At 38.2% G+C, this 21133-nt stretch overlaps 2 protein-coding genes across 2 annotated transcripts; one reads left to right on the plus strand and one right to left on the minus strand.

Moving 5' to 3' along the window:
• Nucleotides 1–2025: 2025 nt before the first annotated feature.
• LOC139126638 (uncharacterized) lies at nucleotides 2026–10699 on the minus strand. The gene is made up of 3 exons (XM_070692695.1): nucleotides 10621–10699; nucleotides 8517–8593; nucleotides 2026–4489 (listed from the first exon to the last, which is right to left on the minus strand). The coding sequence occupies exon 3, from the start codon at nucleotides 4481–4483 to the stop codon at nucleotides 3317–3319; it is 1167 nt and encodes a 388-aa protein (XP_070548796.1). The 5' UTR covers nucleotides 4484–4489; nucleotides 8517–8593; nucleotides 10621–10699; the 3' UTR covers nucleotides 2026–3316.
• Nucleotides 10700–12131: 1432 nt separating this feature from the next.
• LOC139126636 (uncharacterized) lies at nucleotides 12132–18496 on the plus strand. Its single transcript, XM_070692694.1, has 5 exons — nucleotides 12132–12450; nucleotides 16707–16777; nucleotides 17185–17273; nucleotides 17462–17571; nucleotides 18049–18496. Exons 1-5 carry the CDS (start codon nucleotides 12142–12144, stop codon nucleotides 18436–18438), a joined length of 969 nt encoding a protein of 322 aa, XP_070548795.1. The 5' UTR covers nucleotides 12132–12141; the 3' UTR covers nucleotides 18439–18496.
• The last annotated feature ends 2637 nt before the right edge of the window (nucleotides 18497–21133 follow it).

Genomic DNA, 21133 nt, shown 5'->3' on the forward strand with positions numbered 1-21133 from the left:
AAGTATGCATGTGTGTTGTATTTATTTACAATAAAAATAATATCTGTAATATATGAGAAATCAGGACAGACAAAAAATCGACTTGTGAACCAAGAGTTCCAGGTTTGCGATGTGGGTGCAGTGATTGCACTTAACTAACTCGCCAGCTCGCTCACTTGTAGATGTAAAACTATACAGGAGCAGATAACGGGGTTGTTCATTAAAGATGCTGTTTCAGGAGCAATTTTGTGAGGGCGAATTGTTTATTTATTTGTGGGGGGCAGGAGGCTTTGAGTTTTTCGAGGGCAGGAAACAATAGTTTATCTGGCTGGCAGCGGATAATTTTATGGAAAGGGTAAAAGCACACGGTTGACCTTTAGAGCCTTGCTGTAAAGGTGGAAACTGCTGGTAAAGTTTTACAGCCCGCTGTCTCATCATGGCTAAAGAGTACACAAAAAACCACACTATGACAAAAATGCAGACAAAATAAATCAAGGAGAGCTGATGTGTGCAGTTTTTTCCTGAATATAATACGAGTGAAAGTAATCACAAGGGAGGAATCAATTTTTGTCAAAACAGGGGAAATCAATGTGTTCGTCAACGGGCAGGGGGTTGACAAAAATAACCGCGGAGAGGGGACGAAGCAAAAATCTGTGGGGGCGTATAAACAAAGTTTTAGAAGAGGAGAGGGCGAAGATATTTTTCAAGGGGGCATGCCATGCCATTATTTTTACATTTTTAGTCATCGTAAGATTTTTTTAATAGTCACTAATTTTATACAATTCCGCTCTTCACCCAATACGCGAATACAAATCAGGTGAGGTGTATTTGTGGCGACACGGGAGGGCGGGGGTGGGATTGTTCAAAATAAGTGACTGTGACATTCATGTATTTCCAAAGAGGCTTTACGTTCAAAATAATTCACTTTTTCATATTTTTTAAATTTCTGATGAAAGAATAGACCAGCGTTATGCATATTCATACACTGTGATAAGCTTAATTATTTTTTATACATTTCATTTGGTGAAATTTCATTTTTTATACAACATCCTAAAGCTCGCTTGCAAGTATCGAACTGCTGAAACAGGTATCATTAAACACCAACAAGTGCATACCAGTAATCTGTTTGCATGATTAGGCTAAGGCTCCAAATGGTTAAGATCAGTTTGTACACAGAAATTAAACATTGTCATCCAGTGTTTGCTGTTTGTGTTGGAGGACAACTTCACTATTGTGTGTCTTACATAGAAAAGTTTCAAAAGTTGAACCGCAATGGAAAAATGAACCTCAGCTTTTCCTCCCTCTCTCTCTTTCTGTGGGAAGTGAAAGACACAGAAAGCTTACTGGCTTGCGCACACAAGAGTCAACACAAACAACATCTCAGATGTATTTTAACACAACAGATATTTTTTTTATTAACAATGAACTGGGCTACTGGAATATACACGGTTTTGCCATTCAATAAAATAAATACATATTATTTACAATAAGAAGAAAAATGCCACCTCATGTTTGCATTTCACAAATACATTTTAACTGCACGTGGAATGACACACATTATTTTCTCTCTATTAATGGTGTCAAAACCTGCGATAAACTTCCCTTGAATTTTTTGAAGTGGAATGAATGATGCTGGCCCAGACATTTCATATGCATCCTTACACCAAACCTCCACTGGTTCACCATAATAGTTGACATTGTGATGCTGTTGAAACCATCGCACCTTTGCTGATATAATAATTCCTGTTTGCTATTCACATACAAATACTGAGAGAAAAAGTACTCGATAACACCCGGTCTTAGTAATCCATTGTGATGATCATTTTGCCACCCAGTGTACACCAGCGAGCCAGAATTAATGAAGATCTTTTGTATCGTGAGTCTTCAGATCCCAGTAAATCTTGTCCCACTTTCACAGCAGCACATTTCTTAATATAACCAGTCAGTGTGTCAAGAGCAGACTCTACAAGAAAAGTGCTGTACATGTCTCTGAGATTAGTTGTCCATGATGCATCCAGGAATTCCATACAAATAGGACCCACCATATGAAATAAGTGCATTGTTTTTAATGCAAGTGACAAATTAAACTCCTCAATTCCTAGTGACAATCTACCTAATATTGATACTGATTCATCATCAGTTTGTGCCTGTGATGGTGAAGATACATTCTGTTGACAACTCAGAGGGAAAAATGAATTGAATTCCTGGTAGTCATTTGGTTTAGGCATGCTGTGAAGTAATTGTTCATTTATAAATTTCCGCATTATCTGTATTTCTACTGATCTGTGATTGGCACAATAATCAGAAAGTATACCATTGTATCTTTCATATGGGAAGGTCCAAAACGAATACACAGGTCCATAATCTAGAATACAGTCAACTAAATGCGTGTGATAGTGCATATTTGGAGTCACTTTTTCAGAGCCATAAATCTTCTCAAACTGGCGACAAAATTGCATTAGATATGAATGACCTTTAGCTACATTAGCTATAGTTACCACCGGAGCACACAGCATATGACAGGCCAGTACAAAAAGGCGCCACATTTCCATCTCTTTCCCTGGTAAAATTCCTTTCAATGAAAACACTGAAAACAGAATAATCCAATGTTTCCACTGGTCTGCAGTGAAACCACCAAACTTGTTGCTATTTTTAATGGCATTCTGCCCATATTTGATGGAGCCCTGGTAATGTCAATTTTTTGTTGGATGGTTTCAAGTTGATCTTTAGAAATCTTTGGTTTGTCTTTGTCTAGCCAGATATTTTTCATAATGTGTTTGCCTGTACCCAGAAATAAATTGTGAAGTGGGTCAATGACATGAAATCTTACACAATCAAAGTATGCAAGTCTCATTAAAGATGTATACCGTGCCCCATATTTTGATACTAATGAATTCCTATCTTTCTTAGACATTTGTTGATCAGTCTCTTCAGCCTGTTTCCGATGATCAGAATTGTTTCGCTTTTTTGCAGGTTCAAAACCCCCATAATCAATTTTCTCACCAAGTTGTTACACACAAAGTCTTTCTCACATTTAGAACAGCCCCTTTTAGCTGTATGTCCCACAAACCCACAGAGTTTTCTTGTTGCTGGTACATCAGATACTACATTAATTAAAGCAGCATGGAATTTACAAACTGCTTTTTGCCAGATTCTATAATGGAACACGTTAAACCTTCATCCCATAACAATTTCATTTCTTCAACTAAAGGGTTGAGAAAAGAATTAACATTCAGTGAAGGCTCCCGAGGACCTGGTATCAACCCGACAAGGATGACATTTTCCTTCTTGTACCGTTCAACACGTGGCAAGTTAAGAATTACCATGTACAGTGCTCCTACACTATACGGAAGATGTTTGAATGGCAAAACCAATCTAAATTCAACTGAAATGCATAATTTTGTGGAAAGTTTAAGAAAGACCGGCCATTTACAGTTTGAAACTCTCGCCAAATTCTGCCATCATAAATATCTGACAGGACACCGGGCGTTGGTCTCCTGTCACGCCATAGTTCACACTTTTCTACAAAACCTTCACGTTTGACCAGATCTGATAAAGACTGTAGCACAGATTTGTAACAATATACTTTAAATGGGTATAAACGCTTCTTGTTTCCCTGTAGTTCTACTTCTTTGAGTAAAGGTGCTCCACACGGTTGCCTGAATTTTTTTTGTTTATGTGCAGGAAACTCAATAAATTTACATTTGACAGGCACATTTTTATTACCCACTCGCTTGTAACAATCATTGAACTTATATACTGAACAACATTTTGGGCAAACAACATATTTGATAAACCTGTCTTCATGTAGACCCATGGATTTTTTCAGTTTGTATAAACTTACAGGCAAAAGAATAGAAAAGGCAGAAATGCATGGGAATATTGCTCCTAAAACATGAAACAATGTCTTGAAAAAACCAAGTATCAACATCATACATGCATCTGTCACATTGTGAAAATACCACAGGTAGGAAAGGAAAAGACAAAACAAATTGGCTAATGTCAATAACCTTGGATCATGTGACTCTGCTGCAGACACTGATACAAAAAGATCTGAGGAGTTTAAGTGTTCCTTGAAATCCTCATTTATATCGTCCTCGTCTACAGTGTCCCAAATCTCACAATGCCCACTCACAAAATCTCTTTCCTCGTCTGTACCAGGTTCACAGAAGTACACACGGTCTTCCTCCTCTAAATCCTTTATAAAATTTTGGAGTAATTCTTCTCCATGTTGAATGTTCTCGTGAATTCCTTCAATGTCCATGTTCTCTTCACTTGTGAGTCCATGCTGATCATCAGTAAAACTGACAGAGTCAACATCATTGCCAGACAATATCTTAAAACGTTTATCACTGAACAGTAATTCTTCTTCTTCTCGGTCAATGTCATCAAGTGTGGTCCAGGTGTCAGAGATTTCATTATAGTATCGCTTGCGGTGCTGCTTGTAGACTTTTACTATCACCTCATCATCACAGTGTGGACAATGTTTCCTTTTTGAAGCCATCGGGTGCTAAAGAACAACAAAAACAAAGAATACAAATTACAAGATATGAACAAAGATATATCTACAGTTCTACATGTGGCTGTATATCAGTCTATCAAGTACAAGTCATCACTGATGAAACAATCCCAACCAATTCAATATTATTTAAATCTTTGACATTGTGTTATGAGGATTCTTGACAACAACTGAAGAGTTTGTATATGCAACTAACTGTGCAAAGTCTACTGGCAGCCCTTTTGGATTATATCAAACAAATTAACTTCATTGTGTATATGTGTAAGTAAATAAAATTAGAAAGGTAACACCCTTGTAAACAACCAAAATAATTTGAAAGCGATTTGGCCAGCTGTTTCAGAGAAGATTTTTCACAGAAAATGATAAAAATCACCAAAAATTTCAGCAACAATAAACAGTCAAGATACATATATCTTCACGAAATATATAGAACTGTATGAGATCCACCTAAAGTACTTGCACACTAATTTTCAAACAAATCTGAACAGGGGTTCTTGGGTTATCAATTTCTGCCAATTTTCACATTTTATCAGCTCATTGGGCATTGACAACTTCATTCGAACAAAATCCCATCTACAGCCCCAAATGCATCAACACACTAAATACAAGCTGAATGCGAAGTGGTTCTCAAATTTTTACAGTGAACGGCTAAACCCTTTTCCTGCCAAGTCCATATTTCACCACCAGGTCAAGATGGTTAAAATAAATGAAACACAACATATTCCATATGGTGTATTTTAACACAATACTGTACATTTGAAAGCTGTTGAAAACATAAATACTGTAAACTTGATATTTTTGGATTAAAGATCCTATAACATACCAAGCCAAGTTGGTTAAAATACTTCATGTTTTGGCTCAATACCGCTTTTTACTGACTTGGCTGATGGGGGAGTGATACTGTCTAGCAGGAAAAGGGTTAAAGACGTACATACTACCAGGGCCTGAAAATTTCCCTTTTTTCACTGGTCCCAAGGTAAAATCCACTGGTCCACAAACTTTGCATACAATACACAAATGATTCAGTTCTCTTACTCATTTTAAATTTGCTTTTATTTCGGTGAGGTTTGCTTGGGATGCACATACAGAGACATGTTGCATACATGTATACATTTACTTGGCAGATTTCACAAGTTCTTGTTCAGTAGTTTCTGTCTTACGAGTACCCGAGAGTTTGTGTCCTTCATATGTCTACCTATTTCAGGGGTAATGAGCCACCTCACAGCACAAAAAATTACTCACAATTCTCTTTGATTTGTATCCTTGAAGGTTACTTTTCTAAAAACTTTTTCAGTTCTGCATGTAAGCACTAATGTACAGCATCAGAATATTTTTTAACATATACTAATAAAAGTACGTTTAGATATTTTAGTGAAAAATTCAAAATAACCACTAAACAACCATAAAAGTAACATTCTGTAGGTACTACAAATGCCGTGCTGTTTGGCAGCAAGTTATGACGAACTGAAGGGGTCTTACTCTGAGAAAACTTAGAATGCAAAATCTTTTGCCTATTCCATTGCAAAAAATCAATATCCTTTTGTTTCATAAAACAGGTGTAACTAGTCTCCCTACTTTCCATCACATTATTCTGTATGGCTGAGGACACAATCTGTGGCAAATTTCACAAAAATGCCATCTCCTCTCTCAATTATGCATAATTTTCCAAATTATTTAAAATGAGAATTGAGAAGAAAAGTGTGAATAAAAGTACGTTTTCAAAATTATGATAAATAGTCTGTGAATTTGTCTACACATGGAGGACTTCACTCAGGGATCTCCGAGGAAACAAATCATAATGAATTATGGGAAATCTACAGTACAGTGACACATTGCTATGGCAGGATCTGGATCAAATCTTTGAAGGGTTGGCCCTTCTGACATAATAAACAGCTGATCATAAAAATTTTGAGTCATAGATGTGCGTTTTTAATATTGTTCACCTTTGAAAAGCCTCTTTTGCATGCACTTGTGCTGGGTGACATTGTGAACAAATAATCTAACAACTTGACCATGCCTTCACCAACAACATGAACTGACTGCAATACTAATGAATACATACTCAGCAGAGAGTAGCTCTAAAGTTCCTACAATAGATTTTTACTGCTAGCCAATCACTGCAAACTGACTCTCTCTCTGCATCAGAGAAATAGTTGGAAACAGGAGTTTCCTACATAGTTTGTGCATTTCAACATTACCATATTCATATAATTCCTCACCTAAAAGCCATTTATGAAATTTAAGATTTTGCATTTCTTTGAGTGGTTACTGGCTCATGATATCAAATCTATCATTAATATATCTTATTGTATTATTTATGAGATTGACGTAGACTTCATCAACAGTGTATTCTGGCATCAATGCTTTGCCAGTGATCTCCAAACTCCAAATTTACGATCATCAACACTATACACTTCAAGAAAATATTTAAGATTTTTGCCAGGAACAGATTTTAGTGCATTTAGTTTCACAACAGTTTGTTCAAGTCTGTCTGGAATTTCAACAATCAACAGGTCTTCTAATTGAAAGGCTCTTGACAAATCAGAAACAATGGGTAAATAATCTAACAAGAAGTACAACATCTTGATAAACTTTACAGATTTCAGACTCCTCAAGTAACCCTTAGCACGGTTTGCATTATCAGGACGACCTCCAGAAGCATTACTTCTACTAGTACTATTCGCTGATCACAGCATCTCACATGATGTAGTAAGCACTAGAGGGAAACGTTCCCGCTCTGTTGCCAAGTGATGGTGATTTAGCTTTTTAGCATAACAAGCTGCTTCAGTGAAACATTTGACCCCGACATCAGGAAAATCCCCAAAACGAAATTTAATTGGCTCCCATTCCTACTGGTCTGCGGACTTTTGTGGGGTGATTTTATACTGGTCTGCGATAAAAAATCACTGGTCCAGGACCTCAGACCAGCATAATTTTCATGCCCTGACTACGGATGCAGACTTATGCTTTAAGCTCAGATTGGTACACCAAATGCAGGCTAAATTCAGCATATTTTATTTGACATACAGGTTCTTCCAGTGTCCCTGTCATACTGCAATGTTTCTGTTTGGCTGGCCACACAACTGCTTGATAACTTTATAAAATTTCAATTTCCCTCTATCAGTAACGCATTATTTTCAAAATCATCTGGACTGATATTGACAATAATTGTCTACTTCAAAGTATGCTTTCAAAATTTTATGTTGTCTACAATTTTCTCTACACATGTGAGCTATGCTAGGCTTGACTGGGGAATATCTATTGCTAAAGATCAAAATGAATCATGGGATATTATCTTGTAATTCCATAGCCTACAAGCAGTGGACAAGCCAATAAACAATTGTTTGTCCAGTGCATGTGGTCTATACACCTGACAAGATAAGGGACAAGCAGTGGACAAGCCAATGAACAGTGTATTGTTTCATGTTTACAGACTGACAACATGAACTGGCTGCTGTGATCAAAGGTGAGAATGGGTGAACACCTTGCTCAGTTTCAGGTTTTCAAACAAACCAGAAGGATGGGCAAATCAACAAGATTATTCCACACTAGCTACATTCTAACACTAACATTTTGGTATATTGTCAGGAAAATTCGAATTATTCTCTGAAACAGTCACCAGGTGAACCTGCACAGAACAATTTACCATTTACAGTTTAACAAAGTCTGGTCTGTGTGAACATTATGTGAACAGCCTAGGGAAGGATGCACAAGAGCCATACAAAGGGCCTTATCCAAGAAATGTCAAATTATGATTGGGACACACCAGACATTAAAAATGACATGACAGTCTGGGAAAAAAATTATGAAGAACACATCATTCTTTGCAAATAGCGTATATATTGTCTTGTACCCAATTAAAATTGTCATCTGAAGAATATTTTTTGTTTTGTCAATACTTGATTATTCTGGCTTGGCTATGGCATGATGTATATACTAGTACACAGACCTAAGAAACCATGGTGGTAGCAACATTACTTCCTCGCTAAAATTAAACAGGAAGGATCTTGCAACTTACCGTATTCAGAATTCAAGTATCAGTCAACAATTACAATAACTGATGAAGATTGCTATTTCAAACTGGCATGTAGCGACCTACAGGGAAAAATATAGGGAAAGCCTAAGTTTTTGCTTGGTTAGTCATGACTTGTGTCATGACAGTGTGGTAGTATGTCCTTTCCCAAAAAATGTCTCTTATGACAAGGTTTTAGCTTGGTTAATGTCCATGGTCTTGTTTTGCAAAGACATGTGCAATTGTTCAACTTGGTGTAAACAATAGACTGTCTTGTTACTGTTAATGTTGACCATAATTCAACTATCATCACCTGCTTCTTTACTGACATTGATCATTACTCTGAAATCTACTCTATTTCTTGGCTTCACTACTTTACATATAACTATGTTAATATTCATTGTCCAAAATAAAGACACTGTCTTAGTTATGGGAGTACAGGCACAGTGATGATTTTACATCAGATGGGATTATTTGTGTCCTTGTATTCTTTACATCATGCTTTGCGTGAATTGTGATCAAAATGTTTTGTTTATCTAACTTCACCCATATTTGTAGCAGTTTAAACTTAGTTCACATTTCTTACGCGATGAAAATACACAAACATTTCCAAGCCTTATTTTATAGCAAGTGTTAAAGAAAGACACCCATCAACCCACACACCATTTCTTGTTGTTTCAGGGCCTGTGTGAGTTTTAGCCTGTAACTTTCATGACCTCTGCTGTTTCAGTCCAGACACCCGAGATGTTTTTGCTATGAGTAAACTAGAGTATGCAGTTTTCTTGGGCTGTTATAAAATTAAAGTGGGGCCACTAGCAAATTATAAATCAACAGACCAGACTCTAATTTACTAGGGAAACTGCAAATGTATAAACTTTTGGCAATTAACAAAATTGATGACTACCATGTTTGTATTTCTCATCATGTAAAATATTGCTCCAACTTACTCAGCAAGATTACACCCAAATGATAAGGTAAGTTAAACTTAGATGAAAGTTTAAGTTGGGCTTTGCTGCAGTTCTGTACCCCACAATTATCTGCGACAGTGTGTATGTGTATAGACCTCTCAGGTCCACAAAAAACATCAAGGAAGTCATGGGCTCTTGAACTTATGGCAAAGTTGGGGTGTGGGCTGCGCTTGTACGGGCAGACACGGCTAGGGTGCCGGCTGAAACAACCAGGGTCATAAATATTATGGGTTGAAACCAACACAGGCTAAAATATTTTGTAAACTTCTTTAGGAAACCTTTGATGACACTACATTACTTCAGCTGGCAAAGTCAAGACTCTTCCGCTACAACCATGTGCTTTGGCTTGGACCTGGCCCTATGTTTCATGTAACCTCACATTTAGCAGTTTGTTAGACAATTATAACAACTCTGAATGCCACCAGATTATCAAGCTAAACGTTCATACTTAGAGCTAGTTTCTTCAGGAAATCTGAAAGTTGCATGAAATGGTCTACTTCCTGTACATATTTGACCATTCTATAGCCTACAAGCCAATGAACAATGCATTGTTTGTCCAGTGCATGTGGTCTTTACACCTGACAAGATAAGGGACAAGCAGTGGACAAGCCAATAAACAGTGTATTGTTTCATGTTTACAGACTGACAACATGAACTGGCTGCCGTGATCAAAGGTGAGAATGGGTGAACACCTTGCTCAGTTTCAAGTTTCAAACAAACCAGAAGGATGGGCAAATCAACAAGACCCTTCCACACTAGCTACATTCTAACACTAACATTTTGGTAGATTCTCAAGACAAAATTCGAATAGTTTGAAGATTTCAAAATATTTTTCGATATTCAACAAATTGTGAAATTATAAGTGGGACAGTATAGACATTAAAAATACATGATCAATTGTGTTGACATGACAGTCTGGGAAAAAAATTATGAAGAACACATAATTCTTTGCAAATAGCGTATATATTGTCTTGTACCCAATTAAAATTGTCATCTGAAGAATATTTTTTGTTTTGTCAATACTTGATTATTCTGGCTTGGCTATGGCATGATGTATATACTAGTACACAGACCTAAGAAACCATGGTGGTAGCAACATTACTTCCTCGCTAAAATTAAACAGGAAGGATCTTGCAACTTACCGTATTCAGAATTCAAGTATCAGTCAACAATTACAATAACTGATGAAGATTGCTATTTCAAACTGGCATGTAGCGACCTACAGGGAAAAACATAGGAAAGCCTAAGTATTTGCTTTGTTAGTCCATGGTTACTGACTTGTGTCATAACAGTGGTACTAGGATCATGCCATTTCCCAAAAACCTTAAACCTATGACTAAATCGCTTGAATGTTCATGGAAACAATGGATGGATTACAATAATTTGAGTCTTGTCCTGATAAGAAAATGTTTTTCTGGACTATTTCCAGACATGAGCTCACCGCTGCATTTGACAATGAATTTATTTGCTTTTAGGACCTACCTTTTTTGATTTTATGCCCATAACAAAATTGAAAGTGTCTTTATTCCTCTATTTGTGTTCAAAACCACTCTCCCTCGTGCCGATGTGAAACCATGGAACTACCAATTTTGGTAGCTCTAGCCTATAGCCTCCTCTATGGTGAAACAGTGACATTTGCCCTACGAACGTAAGGTGAAGTAGAGTGGTAAACATGACTTAATTTTCTACTGAAGCTGTATGGAGATTTGGTATACAAATCAATACATTCGTTGATGCTACTTTCTTGGCAGTATTTTTTCTTACGTACGGCTAAATCTGTACATCAGAGCAGGGGCAGCATATCCGTGGGGGTCATCACGGTTCCGTGTGTTCGATACATATTGGCCGGCCGCCGCGTGGTATGCATAGAAAAGTCGGCATGCATATCACGCGGCGGCCGATACGTATCGAAACAACACGGAACCGTAGGGTCATTTGGAGGGGAGGGGTAAGGGGACCCGGGGATCCAACTATTACAAACCGTACATCGGCGGCGGAGGCCCAAAATTCAGTCAAGGATTTGGTGAATTCATGGGTCGAAACGGTACGTATTCAAGTTTCTAGCCTCCAAAACATTCTGCGATCCATTCTGTACCGGTCCGCCACGGATATAGTACACATCCACGATACATGCCGAGGGAGAAATTTAACTTTGGTTTTACTTCGTCGTCTACCGATGTATACCAACCGTGAAATGGAGAAGAAAACATTTATTCCTTTTCACCGATTGCTTTGCCTTTATAAAATAAACTTACCTGTAGCACTCTCTGTGCTCTCGGATTCGCGTCTCTCGTTGCACCGGAAACTCTGTCAAGGAACAGGAAGTTCAGGTCTGGCAGCGCCCTCATGCTCAGAACGTCCTCGTGCGCTTCAAAACAAAGTGCCTATTTAAAATACGCGAATGTTGGCTCCACAATTTGGCTCTTTTACAGAAATCAGAAATCAAACCTACAAATTATAATGTTTCATCTATGTTCACAGACAAATGTGTAATGTGCGAGTGCGTCTTATTATTTTGTGGATCTTCCCATTAATGTCAAAGGTTAGAGCCTAATGGGGCGTGGTATATGCTAAAGATGAATCGAAATTTGCATACATATGTGTATATAAAAAGTACAACAACCGCGAAGTTTAAAAACCTCAGCATTTCGAAATCATCTACGATGTCTACGCCAAGCACCAAAAATCAAACAGAAGTAACTCCGCAGTCCAGTTTGACTGAGTCGTCATCCCTTCTTGGTCTCATCCGGCCAAGACGAGAACTTCTACTGGGTGGAGAGGACGTGGGTCCGGGCACTGACGCCGCAAGACCGTCTACTAGTACTACTGAAGAAGTTACTATCAGCAGAGAAGAGTTTCAGCGCCTCCTCAAGAACCAAGAAGAAATGCTAAAAAAGCAGCAGTTACTCGAGGAAAAGCTGGCAGAAGAGTCTCGGGCTAGGCGAAAAATAAGGCCATCGAGAAAACTTAAGGTATGGACAAGTTAAATTTAGGCCATATTTTGACAAATCGAGGACGTAGGCCCTGTATCCAGGGAGATGTTGGCCAGTGCTAGTGTATGCACAGGGTGTTGTCTAAATGTCCGTCCCCAGGGGTGGGTAGGTGTTTCGTTGTATCGCTAATAAAGATATATTCTACCAACCTTTGGTGATTCGGTCTTAACTTAGCACTGCCCTTGACAATCTTGCGTATACGTTTTATCAACATGCTGCGTCTATTATCTGATGAGTTTGAGTGCCCTATTAGCCACAGCAATCAAGGTAAATTACTAATTTGTGGACGCTGTCACCAGATTATCACCGGATTAAATTTGACAAAGTCAATAACGAACGCACCAGCAAGGTATAACTGAAGAAAGGGCTGAAACTCTCAAAAGCCGTGTCCAGAGGTGGTCCGTAAAACTAGTGGACACTTTATATTCATGTATTCAGAAACAAACAGAAGGCTCAACAAACTTGAATATGCATTTGTAAACGCAAAGGAGGACATCCAGGAATGCGTGGTATGTGTTCAACACACCTTGGTAACGTATCGGAGATGTGTTTATACTCTTCCTGCTGGCCCGGCAAAAACGACGCGTAATGGTCGAGTGCCAAACACCGCATCGAACTTAATCAGACTTGACGGGTATATTGAACAATTCCGTGTTAGTCGAGAACAAGAACGGAAAAGACTTCATTAACTCGACGTTCGAGCTCGCCTTCAACTTGTCCAGTTTATCAACCGCGTTCTTGCAATACGTACACTTTTTTATTAGTCTTTTTTTCAAATAACAAAAGGCATGTTTTACATACGACCGATTGTGTGCTCAGCAGTACAAGCAGTGTTGTGGGTTGGTGACTACATGCCTGCAGAATTTATGCACCGCCGCATTTTGCTTTGAATTTTTCAATTGACCCCATGTGCTAAGTTAAAACACAAACAAGAAGGTCGAGTGTTCTCTCTGCAAATCAAGAAGCATTTCGAACACGAACGATTCGGATATCTTGACTTCAACATTACTAGCTACGCAGCTCGAAAGGTATGCTCGGAAACAGGACGGGAACATTAGTCAAAGCCGGATTTTGCATGGAAAGCATGCAATGTACTGAATACTGCTTATGCTCCCTTTGGTCCGAGACTCCCGCCCTCTCGGCCATAAACGTCATTGAACTGCCAAGAATATGATAGTGCAGTCGCGTGAATCTGTGTATATTTTGATACATTATTTTATCAATCCTTATACTCAACTATCTAACGCATCAAACAAGGGTCATGTCAGGTTCTTAGGACGTTCTCCAAAAGACATATAATCGATTAGTGTCGCGGAATGATTTTCACCAGGTTTGAGAACTAATAAATAACTGGTCGTCAGTGTGTCTTCGCATATCAAATCGACAAGTGTATTAGTAACTTCGAGGGATCACATCCTTCACTGTAAAGTTGTTTTTATACAAAACACATTTTCGAGAAAGCTGACGTGCAAGGGAAAGACAGAACAACTGAGTCCGACGGAGGCGCAAAAGCAGTGCATTCGCATTTGTGTCCGATGTACACATCTGTCTGTTATTCCATTCTATCAGTCGACGAAGCCTACGTCAAATGGTAGTGAACTCCAAGCAAAGTCCCACATAACATGCAAAGGCGAGCCAGTGGCCATATGATGATGGATTGCATAAACTTCGAAGTCTAACATCCTTAACTGTAAAGCTGCGGTTTTTATACAAAAAACACATTTTTGGTAAAGCGAATGTGCAAGGGAAAGACGGGGAAAAACACCGTGATCGCGCGACTGAGTCCGACAGCGGCGCAAGAAGTGTTTCCCCGACAGTCAGACATATACAGTATGCTATATCATGCATTTCTAAAGCGTGTCCAAACGATGACATAAAAGATATGTCCAAAAGGTTTTGATTATATATAGTTATTACATTGTTACGCAGGGTTTCACGCGGGTTCAAAAACTGACATAAAAAGATATGGTGTCCAAAAAATTCGTTTTATTCAGCTGACTGATTTATCGTCTTTGCTATGACCTAAACATCCCCGTTTTCGTTCGACAAGACTGTGACATCAATAACTCCCTATAAACTTATAGATCAACCTGGTTGAGTATTACTATGCTCCCAATTGTCTTCGCAGCTTTCATCTCGTCTTGAAACGAATAAGCATATATAAGGCATGAAAATACTTTGCCGACTAGTCAGTTTTTATGTCACAAGCGGCGAGTTTCCTCCCGCAAACGATGACCGGCTGTAGTCAAAACACATGTAGATTGTCATGTCCGTATTTAGAAACACCGATGAGCTTTACCCTAGATTCCAAAGCATGTTGGCTAATTTGTTTACCTCTATCGATCATGTGGGCTTAAAGTAAACATTTCTAAGGTTAAAGGTTTGTAGTTCCGGCTTCCGGTCTGACGGACGACATCGGGACACTGACTCCACCGCTTCGATTAGCGTTCTACAGCTCAAAGAAGCAACCGACAAAGGCATAAATTGGCTTGTCCCCGTTTAAACATGTCAGAAAACTGTTGACGTTCGAAAATTAGGAATGTTTATTGTAAAGTAGATTTCTGTGACACGGCTTTTGAGAGTTTCAGCCCTTTCTTCAGTTATACCTTGCTGGTGCGTTCGTTATTGATTTGTCAAATTTAATCCGGTGATAATCTGGTGAGAGCGTCCACAGATTAGTAATTTACCCTTGATTACTTTGGCTAATTAGGCACTCAAACTCATCAGATAATAGACGCAGCATGTTGATAAAACGTACACGCAAGATTGTCAAGGGCAGTGCTAAGTAAGGACCGAAACACCAAAGGTTGGTAGAATATATCTTTATTAGCGATACAACGAAACACCTAACCACCCCTGGCGACGGACATTTAGACAACACCCTGTGGCCAGTGCTCGCAATACAGACTGATCATAGGGGAAAGAAATCAGTCCCCTGGGGTGGGGAGGGAGTTTTTTTGTGCAACGGTTTACCTCATTTGATTTTATTAATTTTGACTGTGATATTCAAATAAAGTTTAAGTCCAAACCGTCTGACTGCTTCTTTATTACTACAAGTAATTTTATTAATTTTGACTATCGTATTTCAAATACAGATTTCGACTCCACACCGTCTGACTGCTTTATATATTACCGACAAGTCCTTATCTCCTCTCCAACTTGTGTATACGCCTCTGTAATTGCTCAGAAAACATTGCCAACTTGCTAATCCGCTGTCGGTATCAGCGGATTAAGTGATTGAGTCAACACCACAGCCGTCCCACACACATTACGTGTGGGACGGCCGTGGTGTTGACTTAAATAAGCTAATCCGCTGATACGCTCAGTCATTAACAAGTTGGCAATGTTTGCGCAGCAATTAGAGTGGTATGTGCACCAGTTGAAGAGGAGATAAGGAATTGGAAACACAGTCAGACAGTTTGGAGTCGAAAGCTTTATTTGAAATATCACAGTCAAAATTAATAAAATCAAATATTAAAGGTGAACCGTTGCACAAAGAAAACCTCCTCCCAACCCCAGGGGACTTTCATCTGCCCCCTGTGACGTGATGTTGAAGTATGTTCCCATGCAACGTCGATAATATGCACGTAAAGACGTTGTGTCGTATCACGCCTGTGTTGCGAACAGCATCGGCAAGGCACAGGCGCAGTGCGAATTTTTTAAAAGTCACTTTTCTGTCCAGGCCACTGATGCTGTTGTGGGTTCGAACCCGATTGAAAACTAGCCGTATTTAATGTTGAAACATGCGTTTTATTGAGATTGAACGTGCAAATGGAAATCGTTCGGATTGCCTATGTGACACACAGCCAATAGCGCACAGTGCACGGCTTTGGCCGCTAAGGTCTACTGTTACGTTTTCACTCGGCGAATTTTACAACGTTGTAAGATCACTTGCCTGCATTTAATGTTGAAATATGCATTTTAAATTTTTTATTGATAACTGTACTGTAAACGGAAATCATACGGGTAGCATTTGATAGTACATACAGTGATCAGGACCCATAACTGGGCCGCCGAAATGCCGCTCCGCTGTCTTGCACACATTGTTTAATCTATGTGCAAGAGTGTATCTATTACATTTAATAGGCCTACATTAACAACGAATTGTGCGAAGAATATCTTATGCTCCAAAATGACTACGGAATTTCTGTAATATGTTTTTTTTGTTACCTCACAACAGAGAACCTGTGAACACTGGTGAACATGTTGATTGTATATTTCTTATTCTTTTTCAGAGTGCTATTCATTCCATTTATGATGGACTTATCGACGCAGACGCTGGTAAAAAGTGGGATACGACCAAACAGTAAGTATACATTTTTACTTATATTTTTTTTTTGCTCTAATGACAATAGAGACGAATACTAAACGATTTCAACTACAACTTAAAAACGCAAATGATGAAGGAAGATACTAAAATAGTATCTGGAAAGAATATGATGAATATACAAATTTTACTTTCTTGTGTTTAATAATAAATTATGTAACTGAGAGCTCTTGATGAGATAGTTTTCAATATATCAAACATTTTTTAATCTAGCTGTATGTACCGCAAAAGCAGCAAGCATAATAAATCAGTAAGAATTTCAAACCTGTGTCATGTACCTCCGGGATAAACATTCCAAACCTTCTATGCTATCATTTTTATTTTCACGGTTCACTTTAATTTGTGATGCTTAGCTTAGTTCATTCTGGTTAACTGTTATCTTCCAGATTTGGCCATGCACACAATGTGCAGATAAACAAAGAAATCAAGACAGCTGTCCAAGGGCAGATGACAGAAGATGACTTTGTTATTCATGGTGAGTTTCATTGATGTAGTGCACGCTTGCATTATTTCCTTTTCTTACCAACAGTTTGTTTGCTGATGGTTTGACTAACGACAATCACACACATTTTTGATCGGTTGGTGCTTTCTTCTCTTTCACTTAATGATTATAATTTGTCCCTACCTTGAAAGTAATTATCTCCTTTCTCTTCTTTATTACAGTTGCAACGAAAACTTATTTTATGACGAAACGGCGCGAAAGCAAACGGCAGCAAAAGGGAACTGTGGCGTCGTTTAAGAAAAAACAAGCCCGCAGACAAAGAAAACAACAGGTAATTTGTGTACATGCAGGTGGCAAAAACCTGTTATTAAAGGTTCTACTCAAGCTAAGATTTGTTCGACAATACCCCAAAAACATATACTGCTGAAAACGCTAAATATGTGATATCGACCATGTTTATTTTGTTTTCATTGATTATATTTGTAAACATTGACATCAGATAATAAGACTGCACAGTTTCTTTATTCTGCAAAATATGTTTTGCTTCTTACTTGTTCAGTCGAGTCACACGTGGCTAAATTGAAAAAGTATAGCTTAACGTCCCATAATCTCTAGGGCCATTGTTTGACAAGTAATACCCATGTCTATGTGTGACCATATAAGGAATGCATTGAATTCGTATTGTAAAGATATAATGATTCTGCTTATTTATTGATACAACCTAAATGTATGTGGTATGGCATATACAGTAATAGATCAATCATAACCTGTCAAAAACATTTATGAGCTTCTATTTTTACCTTTGCAGAAACTAACAAGGCGCCGTGACATGCTTCAATCCTCATCGTCAATTAGTCAACAGGAAAAACATTATATAACCATGCTGCTGAAAACTACAGATTATATCTCCAGTGAAGATACCGACTCAGGCTCCTGCGAATCTTCCTCTGACGACGACTTTAACATTGCTCCAAATAGAAAGAGAAAGTTCCTTTGCAGGCGGCCACTCCCTTGGAGAGCCACCAGAGTTGACAAAGTTTTTGAGATTTTAGACGCAAAACACGAAAAAAATTTTAAAAAATGGGGGGGAAGTACATTCACACAAGAAGAGATGGGGCGCATTCTCTGCGTGCTGCCCCTGACGACGCTCTTGATTGGGCGATTCAATGATATTTATTTATTTTCAATATATGCTTAGTCACTTTTTTGTACTGAACATGATTTTTATGTAATAGAATAAATGTTTTCAAATTGCATATTTTTGTATTGGTTTTGCTTTATCAAAGTATGTGTGCAGTTGGTAGTAAAAGTGTGTTTTAATTAGTGGTTTTGATTGTTGTCATTCAGCAGGTTAGATTAAGTATGTTTTGTTTGAGGGATGTTGTATGTGTTGCATTAACATTTGTCTGAACCAAATTTAAAATTGATGAAAACTACCTGCTTTAGAGGGGAGCTGTATGTGTTGCTTTATTTCACATTTGTCCCGGCCGAATTTCAGCGGCTTATGGCCACCTTTGCCCATATTTCCCTCCTGGGGTGTAATTGATGAAAATTACCTGCTTTAGAGGGGGTGCTGTATGTGTTGCTTTATTTCACATGTGTCCGGGCCGAATTTAAGGCGTATATGGCTACCTTTGCCCATATTTCCCTCCTGGGGTGTAATTGATGAAAACTACCTGCTATAGACGGGGCGCTGTATGTGTTGCTTTATTTCACATTTGTCCCGGCCGAATTTCAGCGGCTTATGGCCACCTTTGCCCATATTTCCCCCCTGGGGTGTAATTGATGAAAACTACCTGCTTTAGACGGGGCGCTGTATGTGTTGCTTTATTTCACATGTGTCCGGGCCGAATTTTAGAAGTAAATATGGCCACCTTTGCCCATATTTCCCTCCTAGGGTGTAATTGATGAAAACTACCTGCTTTAGACGGGGCGCTGTATGTGTTGCTTTATTTCACATGTGTCCAGGCCGAATTTTAGGCGTATATGGCCACCTTTGCCCATATTTCCCTCCTGGGGTGTAATTGATGAAAACTACCTGCTTTAGACGGGGCGCTGTATGTGTTGCTTTATTTCACATGTGTCCGGGCCGAATTTTAGCGGCTTATGGCCACCTTTGCCCATATTTCCCTCCTGGGGTGTAATTGATGAAAACTACCTGCTTTAGACGGGGCGCTGTATGTGTTGCTTTATTTCACATGTGTCCGGGCCGAATTTGATCAGCTGTTGTAAACAAACATGTAACAATGCGCTCAGAACACAATTTTATGTTCACTGCCTTGGAGAAGTTTGGTTTGGGAAAAAACTTCGTAAAATGGATTAAAATAATCTATGCAAATTGTACCAGTTCAATAATTAATAATGGCTGGATAACAACATCTTTTAAGTTACAAAGGGGAATCAGACAGGGATGTCCTCTTTCGGCCCTGCTATTTTTGATAGTTGCTGAAATTCTCGCACAAGCGATAAGAAATGAAGAAGATATTGGTTTTAAAGTTAATAAGACAAGCATTCAAATAACACAATTAGCAGACGATATGCAAGTATATGTTAGTAAAGAAAGGTCATTAACAAGATTGTTAAATTTAATTGACGAATATGGAAAGTACTCGGGATTGAAATTAAATAGAGACAAGACTGAAGGATTAAAACTTGGAAAATGGAGGAAAAGAAATGATTTAGGTTTGATTCCATGGCCAGAGAAACCGATTAAAGCACTTGGGGTTTACTTTGGATATAAGAAAGATGAAGTGAAAAAATTAAATTGGGATAACAAACTTGACAAAATTGAAACCTTACTAAATGGCTGGAAGAAAAGATTCTTGACAATATTTGGGAGGATTACAATCATAAAAAGTCTGGCAATGGCAAAAATATTATACTTGGCTTCAATGATCGACACCCCAGAAGACATAATAAAAAGGCTTAATTACATATTTACAGATTTTGTTTGGAACGGTAAAAAAGGGAAAATTAAAAAAGAAATTATTATTAATAAATATGAAAAGGGAGGTCTTAAAATGGTTGATGTCAAAACAATGATTAAAGCGCTCTTGTGTAGATGGGTTCAAAGATTAGCAAAATGTGGGAATGAATCTTGGAAAGCTGTTGCTGAGTATCACTTTAAAGACTTTGGTGGTACATCATTGGTTTTTTCATATAATCTTGATCTGAAAGGTCTCTGTTTTATAAAGAAAAGATTACCAGTTTTTTATGCCAACGTTTTAATGAGCTGGTATAATGTTGTCATGCAAGATGATACATTGAGAAAAACGCCAAATGACATAGGTGAACAGGTCATTTGGGGAAATCGCTTCATTACATGTAATAAGAGAGTCATGTTTTTCGTAGAATGGATTGAGTCAGGTTTTATCTATGTGGCAGATCTATTCGAAAATGGTGTTTTTATCAAACAAAACAGTGTGTTAAGTAAATTGCATAGCAAGAAACAGTGGTTAATGCAATATATTAATCTGAAAAATGCCATACCACGTGAATGGAGAAATATCATGTTGATGGCTAAGAATGCATTATTTGTTCGAAGAAAAAACAAAACAACACTGAGAAAAAATTATCAAGGAAAATATAGAGATGTATACCAATTCACATGCAAAGATTTCTACTGGAATCTATTGGAAAAAAGTGCTGTCATTTCATATGCACCTACGATCTGGACCAACAGATTAGGAACTACATATAATTGGAAGCTTATTTGGACAATAAAAGTGAAAAACATGGTTGTAAAAAAAATATCCCAATTTAATTATTATCTGTTACATGACAAAATACCACACAAGTTAAATTTATGGAAATGGAAAAAAGTACAACACCCACAGTGTGAATTATGTCATGTCGTTGAAGACTGCCAGCACTTTCTCTTTGATTGTAAGGCT

Source organism: Ptychodera flava, unplaced genomic scaffold (genome assembly GCF_041260155.1).
Source record: "Ptychodera flava strain L36383 unplaced genomic scaffold, AS_Pfla_20210202 Scaffold_111__1_contigs__length_238570_pilon, whole genome shotgun sequence".
NCBI lineage: Eukaryota > Metazoa > Hemichordata > Enteropneusta > Ptychoderidae > Ptychodera > Ptychodera flava.